The sequence below is a fragment of the Podarcis bocagei genome (genome assembly GCF_964188305.1).
Source record: "Podarcis bocagei genome assembly, chromosome: 6".
NCBI lineage: Eukaryota > Metazoa > Chordata > Lepidosauria > Squamata > Lacertidae > Podarcis > Podarcis bocagei.
The window spans coordinates 75,457,733-75,472,817 of NC_138130.1; the positions used below are offsets into that span (position 1 = coordinate 75,457,733).

At 40.2% G+C, this 15,085-nt stretch overlaps 1 protein-coding gene across 19 annotated transcripts in view; it reads right to left on the reverse strand.

Annotated features, from left to right (window-relative positions):
• Nucleotides 1–1,233: 1,233 nt before the first annotated feature.
• Nucleotides 1,234–15,085, reverse strand: part of ZBTB20 (zinc finger and BTB domain containing 20) — a 487,687-nt gene continuing 473,835 nt past the window's right edge. For 17 of the 19 annotated variants that reach the window (XM_081197924.1, XM_081197922.1, XM_081197917.1 and 14 more), the window contains 2 exons: nucleotides 11,862–13,454; nucleotides 7,203–9,995 (listed from right to left, as the gene is read on the reverse strand). In XM_081197924.1, coding sequence (XP_081054050.1) covers nucleotides 9,577–9,995; nucleotides 11,862–13,454 — 2,012 coding nt within the window. In that variant the 3' untranslated portion in view covers nucleotides 7,203–9,576. Of the gene's footprint in view, nucleotides 4,129–7,202; nucleotides 9,996–11,861; nucleotides 13,455–15,085 lie in introns of those variants that run through there. The other 2 variants (XR_014009073.1, XR_014009074.1) reach the window with 2 other exon arrangements.

The window sequence follows — 15,085 nt, forward strand, 5'->3', positions numbered from 1 at the left end:
AGCTAGAAGAGTGTTTGTTTGTGTGTATGTCATGATCATACCACAAGTGCTGCTACGGCTTGTGGAGGACCTAAGCACAAGTTCTCACAGTTCAGTTTGCCAGCCTGTGCACCTGCCTGCCACTGCTGCTCCTCCTCCTTCTCTGGTAAGAGACAAGGTGTAGAAAGTGCTCCTAAATCTTATCTGCCTCATGTTTCAAGGCAACAGAATGGGGACAGCAGGTATCTTTTTACTGTACTTCCCAGGAGCATAGCACAACACAGAGGAAAGGATCATCACCTTCTTTATAGTTATAAGTGATGCAAGAGAGGGAAGAATGGTGATTCTTGCCCTTTCATTTTGTTCAAAAGACCCCTGGAGAGTCCTCTGTGCAAAGCAAAAGGATCACACTTCTGCAGATCACTTTTTTTTTGTAACAGCCAGAGGAGTGGTAGGCAGGGTAACTGTTTAAAGGTGTGGTTTCATGGTCACAAGCATTTTACAATTGAAGTGATTCTACATAATCAAGATTGTAATCAATGCTCCCCTTTAAGTACAAAGGCTCTTACTCAGTTATAAACTGACTGGTCTTCTTTATGTAAGTTATAAAATAGAACTGGGGAAAGCATGTCAAGTTTCAACAAAATACACATCTGCTATAATTATTCAAGAAGATCACAGTTTGCTGTCAAACACTGTACTGTATAATGCTATATCTTAGAGATGGGGGAAATAACTCAACATTAGAAAAGAAAGTGATGATATAAATAGCACGTACTTCTTATGAACCCGCCCCCCCTTTCTTAGAAGTAGTATTCTGATATACACCTGACTAAAGAACAGAGTAGGATAATTGTACAGTATTCAAAGTGCTATACTTGTTTTCTTAGTAGCTGGTAAATTATGAGCCCTCTGGGAAAGCACTTTTGCAATACTGGTTTAGGTGGAAATCATCAATGCACTAACCACATAAGAGGCTGCAAACTATCACCATTCTTCTCCTACATTGCATAACTCAGTTGCAAACAGTCTCCATTGCTGCTGGTACTATTGTAAGACTAGTTGCTTCATTGTTTCACCCAAATTTAAGGATTATCTGTAATTTGCTGCAATGTCTAATTATTACCATGGTGCAATTGCATGGCTATACATAGATCTTTTTGCAATAATTAGCAGAAAGATAGCAAACCAAATTCTGTCACTGGTAATACCTTGCTTTCAACATAGTATAATTCTAATAATGTGAACTTTTTTTAAAAATGTAGTATTCTAGGATTATATTTCTGTTGCAATGTTTCTATTGCAAAAAAAGAAATGTGCTAAAATGTACAATACTTGTTCCGGATCATAAGTAAAAAGAATGGAAAAGTAGGAAAATGGACCATTCTCTTCAAATCTATTGCAAATGATAGTTAGAGCCAAATGAACTAATTTGGCAGATCTGTGTTACTAAAAACAGACCTGTCCTGTGGGGCTCCTTAGCTAAATGCCCCTTTATATTGGTCCCCCTTCATCTGCTTTCTATGTGATTGGAGAGATATATGATAACATATGCAGACATGACACTGGCATGTCAAATTTGGCCAGTAGTCTTTTGCTCGCATTGTGAAGCCTACATTCAGATAAAGCAACTGATAAACAACATATGACCAAACTAGGGATTTAGATTGCAAAATTAAAATCAAGATAACACCAATACAACTGAATTGTTTAACTTATTGTTTAAGTTAGTTGACTGACATCCAACAGGCACAGTGCAGTGCAAATAGATAGCAGCTACTATAATAGTAGCACTAATACTTTCCAGCTGGTGGCCTCTTCACAGATAACCCTTGCTGTCCCACATACTATCACACAGTTCTAAAACAAAATGTGCAGCATTTCATACAAATGAATGAACATTTAAAAATAATATATATTCAACATAGGTATAAAAAATAACACACTCCCTCTTTAAAGATTTTGTCTGTTTGTTTTAAGGCAGCAATCCTACATAAGGCTGCAATATAATTGCTTCCCAAATAATATTCTGTTTAATCTCACTAAACTTCTTGGGTACTTTATTACAGCACAAGTATTTTAGGACAACCTTATGAAGCAAAAGTTAAGACTCCCATCAGTAGATGGAGTTGGGATAAATACTCATTTAATGGATAGCACATACTGCAGTGCTCCTCTGCTCCCTCTTTCTAAAAATGTCCCCCCCCCCCACTTTCCTATCCGGCTATTTCATAAAGGTGCCACTGCAAGAACCAGACAAAAGAGAGGAGCCATAGCTCAGTGGTAGAGCACATGCTTTGCATGCAGAAGGTCCCAGTTTCAATCTCTGGTATTAGGTTGTAGGTTATAAGAAAGGCTGTTCTTTGCCTGAGACCATGCACAACCACTGCCACTCAAGAAGCAAAAAGTCAGACCTGATATGAAGCAGCTTCCTAATGGGAAATGGCATACAGGTGATGCTAGAAGCAAACACTTTTTCTTGAAGGGAAATTGGGAGCTTCAGGAGAGCTTTTAAACTTAAATACAGATTCCTTTCATTGGATGAGGGAAAGAGAACAAAAACAGTGAGAACAAAAACTTAACTACAGTCACTCAAAACAGGAGTTTGCTTTATGTTCTGAAGGTGGTGGCCGGTTATTACTCTTGTCTGCCATCCTCATGTATTATCAAAGATGTTCTAATAGATGCAAAAATGACCCTAGTTTTTATGGGTAACTTATATTCCGCAACCCCCGTGACAAGCACACTACTTCTATGAGTAATTTAATATCTGTGATGTTATGACAGAATTGAAAAAACAAGCTTTTAATTTATGTTGTAGAACTTATTTCTGATTTAGCTAATTGCAAGTTCTTTTCTCTTCTCAAATATGTTTGTATTATTTATCTTCCTTTACTGCCATTTGCCACTTCCTATAATTGGTGTAGGGAACTAGTGTGAAAATGGGGGGTGGGGAACCCAAACATTTTATTTTCTAGTTTTTGTCAGGACAGGTCCAGTTCTTGGGTAAACAGCACTGCTTGTGAAATTTTAAATGCTATTTTGATACCTAATCTAAACTTTAAGCTTTTTAAAATGCTTTTGTGAAATGAATTTTTTTGCATCAAAAGTAAATGACAGTGTCCTCTTTTAAAAGCCATACAAATGGTGTTCCTAAATTGATCCGTTTTCAGATACCAAATGCCAAATCCAGTTTAAGTTCAATTCACCTACTACCTACAGTCACTGCCAAACAGCCTTTGGCTCCTTGCCCTGTGTGCTAGTCTACGTGACTGTAACACATCATGCCACCATCAGAGGCCCAGGGCATGCTAACTAGAAATCTCGAAAACTTGGTCTTGGGAACCACAGTTCAGAATTTTCAATCTAATTATAAGCAAAACAAAAGCCATCAGTGTTTGTATTCAGCTTGTAATTTGTTTGGCCTCACCCCAGATCTCCTTACATTTGCCATTAAATTTACCTGGTGGAGGCAATGAGAAAGGCTACTTGCTGCAGATTTGATTAGACCCCTGAACACTACAGCAGACTATATTCCACAGCCTTTATCATCACTACTGCCGGGTAAAATTTGGGGTAAAGGGAAACAGTATGGTGGAGAAAGTATGGCAAAAAAATGCAAGAATTCTGTATGTCACAGGACCCCTCTTTTTCCCCCTTGGCAATGCTTATTACAATTTGGAATGATCTAAAATGAGACAGAGAGCAATGCACCTGTACATGTTACCCAACCTGAAAAGAGAACGAGCATGTTTTCAGACAAGAAAACACGTAGCAAAAAGCAGGAATGCAAGTCATCCTCTTTTCCCATATAGTACACTGTAATATGCAATAAAGCACTAAGGTGCCAATCCTACTCCCACTTACCTGGGAGTAAGCCCCATTGAACTCAATAGGACTTCTGAGTAGACATGGTTAGGCTTGCACTGTGGTTATGTTCTGTGAGGACATAGCTTTAAACTGTCCATTCTCTATAACCTGAACACCACCTGGCTTGAAATGGGCAGCAGTATGTGAAATAACTCCTGTGGCCAGAGAATAATAGCATCATTTACCTTATATGCAAACCAGGGTTTTCCCCATTTCTCAGCAAAGAAACAAGGCTCGACCTGGGTTTTCTATTCTTCATATATCCAAAGCTTTCAGTGACTATTTTAAAGAATATAAAAAGGAAGATTATTTTAGTGCTGTTATTGAGCCCTTTAGTAATTAAATACATGGAAGTTCAATTAAGTTAAGTGCAAATATATTTAAAACATAACAAAAAAAAATACAACATGAATTGTTTTATAGAATTAATTCAGTGCCAAAACAAACACTGGAACCATGAATAATTAGGACTTTTGGATTGTGGTGACCTTTGGCAATAAGCAATAAAGTTTGTAAAGTAAATAAACTAGGATTCGGTAAAGCTAGAAAACAACTATATGGAATTTTTGTATACTGCCAATTATATTGAATTTTTTTTTAACCAAGGAGCTGTAATCTAACAAAACTAGGTGTGCTTAAGCCCCAACTACCACTCTTTGTTAGATTGGGACTATAACATGGATCTTGTATGTTTATACATGTTAGAAGGGAAAATATAAAACCATATAATTTTGAATTTTAGTTTCTTTAACAGTAATCCTTGTGGCTTAATCTGCCTATGTAGAAATAAATATAATTGCAAGAGTGGTCTGAATCATTGGTTCCAGTAAGGACAGACAGCTTTGGTGATGCTCCATTATCTTCAGTACCTGGGTGTGCTCTACATATGAGTAGAACTCTGTATCCACACAACATCCCTAGAAAGCTTTTGGATTGCATCTCTCTAAACCATGCTTGTACCCATGGATAGATACCATCTAACTAATACCCCTTTTGTATTACTTTAGTTTTGGAAAATCCAGAAGGCAATAGCAAAACTTAATTCAAAACTACATCTTTTTAGGCATTGTGTGTAGCTAAATGTACAAAACTACAGACACAGGAACATAACTTGAATCTCTGGAAATAATTCAAGTTCTAGAATTGCTCTTTAACAAATCAAATCTGTATTTAGATAGCTTGTCACTCAATTTAAATTTCATAAATCTGATTTACCTAATTCAGACATTTACAGGTGGCAACAGCTTTCATGGGGTGAAGTGGTACAAGTGTCTCTGTTCTGCACCATTCACTGGAAGAAACATGTGATTCAGGTGCTCCATTGCTAGGACAGGAGACTGGTAAAATCACATTAATGGATCAGCTGCACATAAAAGTCTGCATGGAGCATACACAATATATATTATTTCAGTTGTGTGGGCAGGGGTGTTGAATTACTCTTCCTCCAATCAAAGCCTATTCTTGCCTAGTAAATGTCTGAACCATGTCATAATTTCTGATGGGCGTTTTTCATTTGTGATTGAGCATCAGATTACTATATATTGATATTTTAATACAGATTTTCACTGTAGAGATAGTACATTAGGGGGACATTGAATATAAAAAATACTGATTCTAAACTGCTTCCCCATCACTTTTCCAAATACTTGTCCCTCTTTTGACACCTCAATTAAATTTATTATTAGGGTATTTTATTGTATTCTTTCCCCCCTCTGTTATTGACAACTACCTTTTCTCCTCATGTGAAGAAATTTGAGATATTGCTTAAAGTGAATCAAAGAACATTATCTTTGTACTCAGTGAAGATAATGTTCTTCCAAAAGACACTGTCATATACTTTTGTGCACTTCCTGATCTTTCTCTTTTCATTCTGATGCAGCTATTTTTTGCCTTTAGTTTGTGAATTACTAAAATGTGAGTCAACATTTATAATCTCAATCTTAAACACATTTTCCTTAGTTCAGAGCCCAGTGGGGATAAAGTTTCTTCCCTTCAGCTTGTTTAGAACTGGGATGTCGTGCATTTATTGACTGGTAACAGGGGCAGCATCTAAATTGCTTAAATAATGTATAAGAACAGTATATATCCTTTCACTTGTGCCAATAATCATTTTTTAAAAAGTTAATGTTGAAACAATGTCATCTTTGAAAATATTGTCGTGATATTGTTATATTTATCATATGTGATAGGCTGTCTCATTGTAACTGGTTAGGATCTTAAAACAATCATATACAAACTGTGGCTACCTAGAAATCTGACAATATCCCCTAACCATGGCACTTCATCCCAGATAGATTATAGACAGTAAAACAAACGTTTTCACCCTAAGGAACAGTGAAGATTTAAGTATTAAATAAATAAGAATAAAGCTGTCTAGCATGGAGGAGTGTCTCATAAAGTCCACAGACGTTAGTAATTCTGTCACTGTAATTCTGTTACGTGGAATAGGTCCCACCGATTTCCATGGAATTTATTTCCACATAAGCATGCTTAGGAATACAGTCTCAGCAAATTTGGTTGAGAAAGGGATACATTTGAAATCTATCTAAGTATTTCCTCTTTGTCTCTTCTTTTACATATTATTGTACCGTATTTTTCACTCCATAAGACATACTTTTTTCATTCTAAAAAGGAAGGGGAAATATCTGTGCATCTTATGGAGCAAATGTGTGGTCCCTGGCAGCGGCGGAGCTGGGGACTTTGGTTCCTGGAGCAGTGGGGGCGTGGCATGTCACCCGTGTGAGCATCCTAATGGTGGCGCCCGTGTGAGCGTCCCCCGCCCATGTAAGGCAGGGGAAGAAGGCTTTAGAACACTCTTTAGAGTTCCCGCCATCCAAGAGACTCTGTGACTTGCATGAGAGCAGCCAGGAGCCAGTGCAGAGGGGGAACTTTGTCCCTCATGCGCTCTGTCAAACTGGGACGGGGAGCTCCCGCCAAGCAATACCCTGAGGCTTAGCTGCCAGATGCCCATGTGTGTCTGAAGGCTCTGAGGGAGATGTTGCCCAGAAGTAGAGGAAACAGGTCTCTTTATCCCTTGGATGAGCAAGCAAGGCTGGCAGGCAACACTTTTGGGTTTTGTTTGCAAGGCGAGGTGGCAACCTTCACTTTTGCTCTGTTTTTGTTTTGCATTTTTATGTTGTGATCTTTGGATGGAGGGCAGTATACAAATTAACAACAACGCCTGATCTAGACAAGCACACTCTCTTTCTTTCTTTCTCTCTCTCCACCCCCCTTCCCCAGTGTCCTCTCTCCTGGGGAGCTGCTGAGCTTAATGCCAGGAGAGAGAGAGAGAGAGAGAGAGAGAGAGAGAGAGAGAGAGAGAATGAGGGGTGCTACCGCCCAGGGAGATAGATGTTGAGGCTGGAGAATGAGGCTCATTGAAAAGAGCGGCGGCGGCTGTTGGTGCAGCCACCAGGAATGCCGATGAGTTCAGTTTTGCTGCTGCTGCTGCCTTTGGAGGCAGGCTTACTGAGCTGCAGGCGCTGTCCCGTTGCCAAGGCTCCAGCGGGAGAAGGTGCGTCTTATGGAGCAAAAAATACGGCACTTTGCTTGGACTAGAAATTACCGCACAGGACAAATGCTTACGAGATTTGTCAGACATTGGTCCAATTCAACTAGGCACTAAAAGCATGTCAGTCAACCTTGGGTGATAAATTCTCAAAAACTCCTCTAGGAAGATGTTAAAACTTAGGGGACATACCGTGCATTAATAATAAAACGAAATGAAATGAATTTCTAATGTATATCCTGCCTGCCTTATTCCACTTTGGGCCACACCTTTCTGTACCTATCCAAACTTTAATATCTTTGCAGATGAAAAATAACGAAGATGAGCTGTATTTGTAAGGAAAAAGAACAATCATGGTATCTTAGTAACTAAAGAGACTGGATCCATTTCTCATTTACGGAAGATTAAAGACAGAATAACAGGATGTGTTAGAACAATCTTCATACTTTGCCCACCTAGGGACTTCAGGACTTATGAGCAAAACAAATACTCCCATTGCAAAGGCCAGATAAATAGTGTTAAAATCTTGCTTCTGAAAACCAATTTCCTTTCATCAGAACCTTAGATGAAAATCAATTAAAAGCCAAATAAAACCAAACTTCAAATTCAGAACAGCTTTTCAAGTGACACTACAAGGCGGGCAGAATATGATGGAGGGGAAAATCACATATAATATCACTTTACTCCCAGACTGCTATTTTCAAACTACTAAAAAGCACAGAGAAAAATAACAGAAAAAGGTTGATACGTTATCTTTTGTTGAAACAAGACATCAGGATCACCTCGTTCTCTTTTCCTCTCTTGCTAATTGGAAGTAGGATTCCTAATCTGAACAGTCTTTATCTACAATGATATATATATATAGATATAGATATATATGTGTGTGTGCGCGCACGTATAAATATATATGCATATATTTATACATGTGCACACCATACACATATATATTCAGTTATGTAACTGAGCAGATATTAGTGGCAGTGTATGCAAAACAAAAGAGAAAACAAAAATTACTTTTAACAAGGTTACACTTTTGTTTTTTTTGTTTTTTTACACAAATACTGTGGTAAATATATTTTTTAAAAAAATCAGCACTCTATCTGGTAAACACCACATCTGTCCCTCTATAAAATTCTGAATTAAAAAAAATCTTGAGAACTTTTTTTTTAGTTACTTCCCACCCACTTTCTACGTCACTTTCCTCCACAAGAATAAATCTTGATGCAGCCTTTTAAAAAAACAAAGAAACAAACCTACCCCCAAAGATTGTGGGAGCTAATCCTTTTCGTGTATCTAGAACACTAGGTGGGAAAAAAAATATTGAAATCTTTTCCTTTTGCTGTTTCTCTTTGATATTTGCAAAAGTCCCGTTGATTGTGCTGAGGCCCATAGCTCAGCAAAGACACTGAATAAATTACATAAAAAGCCAGCTTTGCTCACCTCAATTCTTACTTCATTGTTCCTAGCTTTTGATGAAATATGGTGTTGATGTTAGTGGGGAGGAAAGAAGTTGGGAATCATGAATCAGAATGTGTGGAATGGAACAGAATCCACAAGAGGAACCTATTATTCTCCTTCCCCATCCTGCAGGGACTCCACACCATCCAACCCAAACTCCCTTGCCCTTCTCCACAGCCCTTTTTTAAGATAGCAAGACTAATGGTGGAATCCAATAGGGCCCATTTTCTGTGGTTGCTGCTCAACCATACGGTTCTATTCCACAGTTTTAACTGGATACTGTGAAGTCCAAAGCGGTCAGAATTGTGACTCTGTCCATTGAAACACTGTAAGCGGTGTACTTACGACAGTAGGCCTTGTAGATTTCATAACATATTTCTCCTCTAGTTGTTGGGGTTTTTTTGTGTGTAGTGCTCTTCACAAGTGACAAAGAAGATTTTTTAAAAAGTTTTTTTTGTAGTAAAGAAGGGTTGTATTTAGAGGCCAGTAGCTAGAGATCCAACCAGTAGATCTCTTGAAGCACTATCTGGCCTTAAGGCCACCATCAAAGGAAGGCTGAGCTAATTACTATTCACCCAGCTTCCAGAAATGTAATGTACCAGCAGGCAAAAAACAGTTCTTCATGTAGTACAAAAATGAAATGAAAATAAACAAACAAAAAAGTAAAAATGAAAAAAAAATATTAAATTCTAGTGCCATAGCTTTTTGTTGTTGTTTCTCTGGTTGGGCTTTGTTGTTGTTCATAACAGAATAGATTTTACTTATCCATCTGAAACATGCATCCTCATGTGGTCATTGAAATGCTCAATTTGGTCAAACTTAGCAGGACAGACGGAGCAGACATATGTGGTTCCCTCTGCGCAGGCCATCACTCCAGTGGGAAGAGCCCTTGCACCAGTGCCCGTTGTGCTAGGTGTTCCATTTGTGGCACTATGAAGAGCCACGTGTCTTTCGAGCAGGGTCTTGTGTGAGAATTTTTTCTTGCAGATGTAGCATTCATAGGATTTCTCCCCACGGTGGAGCCGCATGTGCACATTTAGGGAGCTCTTCTGGGTAAAACGCTTGTTACAGATGCTGCATTGGTAGGCTCTGACACCGGTGTGAGTCACCATGTGTTTGATTAGGTAATCCTTTAGGGAGAAGGATCGCCAACAAATGCTGCATTGGTGCGGCTTCTCACCTGCATTATAGCATAAGGAGAGAGGAAAAGATGGGGAGAAAGAGAACCGGGGAGAAAAAAAATTAACACTGAATAAGTTCTCTAACGAATTAGCTACTTCTTTTTGTTATAATTATAGAACAACAGTTAGGGAGGAGAGCTTTCTTGGAAATCAGTATCTACTTTTATTGTATGTGATATTTTTTCTCTCTTACTTCAATTGAAGGTGATAACTTATTTTCTCAAACAACAGAAAATGAACACAAATATAAAGTAACTTGGCCAAAATGAAGAACAGAGTGATGGTTTCTTGGCCTTCTCGTCAGTATTGTTTCAGCCTACAAGAATTGTTGGTTTTGTTATGCTGTGGATATTAATGTATAGCTGGGTTAGATTACCTTCTTAGAGCACGCTATATTTTAACACAGGACATACAGACCAGAGAGTTTTGCGTCACTGGATTACTGTTTATTTAGCTAGCTAGCAATTTTGAATATCAGTTAAAACACTTTTTAAAATCATGTTAATAAAGGGAAATATATTATTCAAAACATACGAAACCTTTCTGTTAATGCCAGTGCTTTGTTTTCTTAAAAAATGTTTAGGGGGTACTCATTTTCCTACTCATATTGAAATACTGCCCCTCAATGAGGCCAAACTTAGATTCACAAAATGTTTAGGGGTATGTGTACCCCTGTGTCCCCCCCCCCCCAGAAAAAAGCACTGGTTAATACATTTCGACGTTAACACTTGGCTAAAGGTTCAACCCACTCTGTGTAGCACACAGCAGCAACTGGTAGCTACTTTACAGCAAGGCATCAAAAATGGAATTAGGGGATCATGCCTTTGCTGTAGCTGCATCCATAGTGAAGTATGAGACATATATCTTAGAAGTGACAGTTGGTGAGGTGTGGCACCGTCTCCTAACATACTATACCGCCCCCCGCACCTTGCTATAACTTCCTTTGGTATCATTTATCTTCCCAACCAAATGGACTATGTTGCTTCCCTCTACAGGTTAAGGAGATGCTGTTAAAAGTGTGTTTACACTGAAAGTTACATTTTTCACTTTGTATCTTTCGACAGTGAATTTTCGCCAGGTAAGTGACTATATTAATTTCCCAGCCAAGAAATTAAATTACAAAATAAAGTATAAGGAGCAGGATCTCCTTATCACCTTAAAAACTGACAGTATTTGGTGGCCTGCTTTTTCATAGGCTAGTGCCCACTTCTCAAACTTATCAGTTTTCCAAGCTAGGTCACTGAAATTTTCTTCCCACAAAGATTGGAAAATGTATACTTTGGGATTTATTTTTATCCAGATTCATGATGAAAGTTTTTGGCATGAAAGATCCTACATTTAGGGGTTTTAGAATAGTTCTCAAAGATATTTACAGCTCTAAAACTTGCTTATGATACAAAACTTTACCTGTTCTAGCATTTAATTTTCATTTGTTCTCAAGAAGATGTGCTACTGTATTGCATAGGTGGGCAACCAGCAGTCTTCGCCTTTGCAGCTCTGAAGCTGCCCCATTCTCCCATCCCATTAGACTTCCTACCTTCCTGTTCATTGCCTTATTTTATCTGACTTTTTAATGTTCTTTCCTACTCTTTCTATATCATTTCAGAAGAATTGTAAGATTTTTTTTCTCCGCTTGTCTGAGAACAAACTGAGGTGCTTTTACAATATATGAGAATAAGATGCTGAAAGACAATTATGAATTCTTTCAGCATCATATGACTATTATTATTATTATTATTATTATTATTATTTAAATGCAACATGAGGGTGTTAAGTAGAAGAATATCTCTTCTAACCGACTGCATATTTATAAAGGTTTTTCCTCTCTGAGCCTACAGCCTCACAAATAAGAGGCACACACTTACCTGTATGTACAAACATGTGCTTGACATAATTCTGTTTGGCGGTGAAAGTCTTGTTGCAGAGGGTGCACTCATAAGGCTTTTTTTCACCCTGCCCACCTGCTGTGCTGTGGCCTGCAGAAGGAGCCAGGGGCTGTGGGGCTGGCAGTTGAGCAGTAAAGGTTGACAGACCAGGCTGGGAGACTGTCACAAACTGTGTCTGTTGGCCTAAGGGTTGGGGCAGGCTGAAGAGGAAAGGCTTAGGACCACTGCCAGCAGACTGTGTAGTAAACAGTGCAGGCAGGTAAGTATTGCCAGCTGTGCCAATGACTTGTGTGTTGCTGGTCAGGGTCAGCGGCATCCTCAGATTGCTGGTGAGGGTTTCTGTCTGGCGTAAGTAGAGCTGGGTGCTTGGCAATGTTTGGGCAACAGTCGTAGTGATAGAAGGCTGCAAAGTCCCCTTTTCAGTACTGTTGCTTACAGTGAGCAGTGAGCTGTCCCTTTCAATGTCATTGCCTCTCTCCGGTGAGGAAGAGTTGGCATCTATGTGCTGCTGCTGAATGCCTTCAGCAGAAGCATCATTTTGTTCTGCTTGAGGAGGGTCTTGCTGACCTTCTCGGCTTAGACCAGTTATGAATTGCTGCTCAACAGAATCAGGCTCAGTGCCAATAGAGGAACTGACTCCTGAGTCAAAGCTTTCACCCTTAGGCTCGCTCTCAGTGCCTTCTGCTTGATCTGTATCCTCAGTGCATTCTTCAGATTCATTTCGCTCTAGGATCTGTACCCTCTGCTGTCCATAGTAGTCATAGTCATCCTCCATCTCTTGCTTGATGTGAATATTGCCCATGAGGGTCTGGATCCGAACTGGACGTGGTTGCTTCCGGCAGTGTGTAGTTTCTGGAGTAGTGGAGAGATACCGCTCCATCTGCTGTGAGCGCTCATGGATCCGTGTAATCCAGCTTGGGTCTTCTATACGATGGTCTCTGGAAAGTCCCAGCGCTGTTTCATGGTGGCTGACCACTGCTCCACTGTAGAATGAACGCTCTCCGCTACCATTCTGCATAGAACAGGCATACAATGCTGAATAGATCCTGTCTACACTGTGCTGTGAGTGACTTTGCAGGTAGCCGGACTCTGTATCACTGCTCTGTCCTGAAGTGGCTGACTCAGGAGTTCCTCGCGGTGTCTCCTGGGCAGAATCCTGGATCACTGGATAGATGTCGCCCACATTCTGTGACACAATCCGGGTGCACTCGTCAATCACAGTCTTGATCTGAAGGATGCTGGCTGCTGTGAGGATCTGCAAGGCCTCTGACTGCGAGACCCGTAGCACCCCGCTGTACATGAAGTCAATGAGCTTTTGTACTGACTGGACTGACACCACAGAAGGAATTTCAATATCGCTGTAGCCCAGTAGCAGCTTGTCCTGGAAGAAGGGACTGCCGGCCGCCAGCACACAACGGTGGGCGCGCAGCATGCTCCCGTGGATGCGGACCGTCACATCACAGAAGTGGCCACGGTTGCGTTGCTCGTTGAGGGTCTCGAGCACAGAATTGCTGAAGTTGTGGAGATTGATGCTATGAATGCGCTCTGTCATCCCCTTGCAACTAATGTTACCTGCAGTAATGGAAAAGGCACAATAGAAAGGCAGATGAGATGCTGATACAGGCATGTTCCGCCTCCCCCATTGTGAAATGTTGAAATTCTTTAGTCTGGGAAAACTTCAGTTCAGAATTTTCTTGCTCAGCTTTAAAAAATATTAGGAAGCTTAGGCAAAAAATAGAAATTCACTAAGATTTGAGGTGTGCGTAGCCTCCTTAATTAGAAAGTGAATTAGGTAATCATGCCAACCATTTCGCCTTCCCAATAATGAAGAGTTCAGTGTTCTTTCCAAGTGCCTTCAGAAATACAGACAGGAGAACATGTATGTTCCTACACATTCCCCTTTAAACACATATGGAAGATGAAGTAAGAAGTGTCTGCATAACTATATTTAGTTGTGGATGTACAGATCAAAATATTTACTATCTACCAGTACTAAAACCAATTTTAATGCCAGCTTAAGTAATGGTTTGTTTAACTTTCTCACAGGAGAAACATAGCAGTTTAATTATTGATAAATGAATGCTTCGGATGGCCTTATGCCAATGGAATTACAGCTCCACTATGTCTGGGAGAAAATCTAGCAATATTGTTTAAGACATTGGTTATAGGTTTGTGTTTATTTTTATTTTTTACTACATTTGGATCTCACTTTTCAGGCAAAGCAGCTCCCAGAGCTACATACATGCAAGGCAGTCCCTACTCTCAGGCTGACAATAAACAAACCCACAACATCCAAGGGAAAAGGGACAGGGAGGGAGCGGGGAAATCATAACCAAAATTCGGGCACCAGTTCTTAAACAGTTGCTCCTATAATGACCCGCTGTTACAGTTCAGGCACAGAAGGTGTCTGATGGAGCTGGCCTTCACACCAGAGCTGATGGAGTGAGCAAAGAGGCCTGATGGAGCCTGTCAAATATGATGATAGGGCTGATGGGAGCTGTAGTCCAGATGAAACATCTGGAGGGCACATGGTTGGCAAATGCTACTGTATGCAACTGCTGTGCCTGAAACCCACCATGATTAAGCTGGCACCCACATTATCATCTGTGAGGAGGTGGGGTAAAATGTACTTAACTGCCAGGGGAAGGGAAGGGCATCTAACGACACAGCTGTTGGCCAGCCTAGCCTCAAATTAAGAAACCAAAACTGAGGGCTTCCCCAAAGCCTAGGACAAGATGGTGCCCTCCCATGACTTGGACAGAAACTGGCTGGAATGGCAGCTGAATCAGATTTCACAAAGGTAAAGCAACATCTTACACTCTCCCTAAGGGGAGAAGACTAGCTCTGCTCTCAAACACTTTCTCTCCTCCCACCCCCACTCCAGCATCTGCCACATGAGGCTGTTGGGTAACAGTAGAGCCGGCTCTGCAGAAAACCTCCGAATCCTCACAGTGTCTCACTGCCACCACCGCCAAGTGGGCTACACTTTCGAGAACCACCAGGACCTCATTGGAAATGCTACAGTTCCTTTAAGTCTGGGAGCCACTTCACACTTCATGTAGCAATTGTTTTTAGTTCACCAGTGTTACCCCAGTGTTTTCAACATAACCTATGTTAATTTCCACCCACCTCCATTCATTGCCTCCCAGGATAAGAACTACAGTTGCATTTGATTACTGTGCCCTTTCTGAATGCACCTTTAT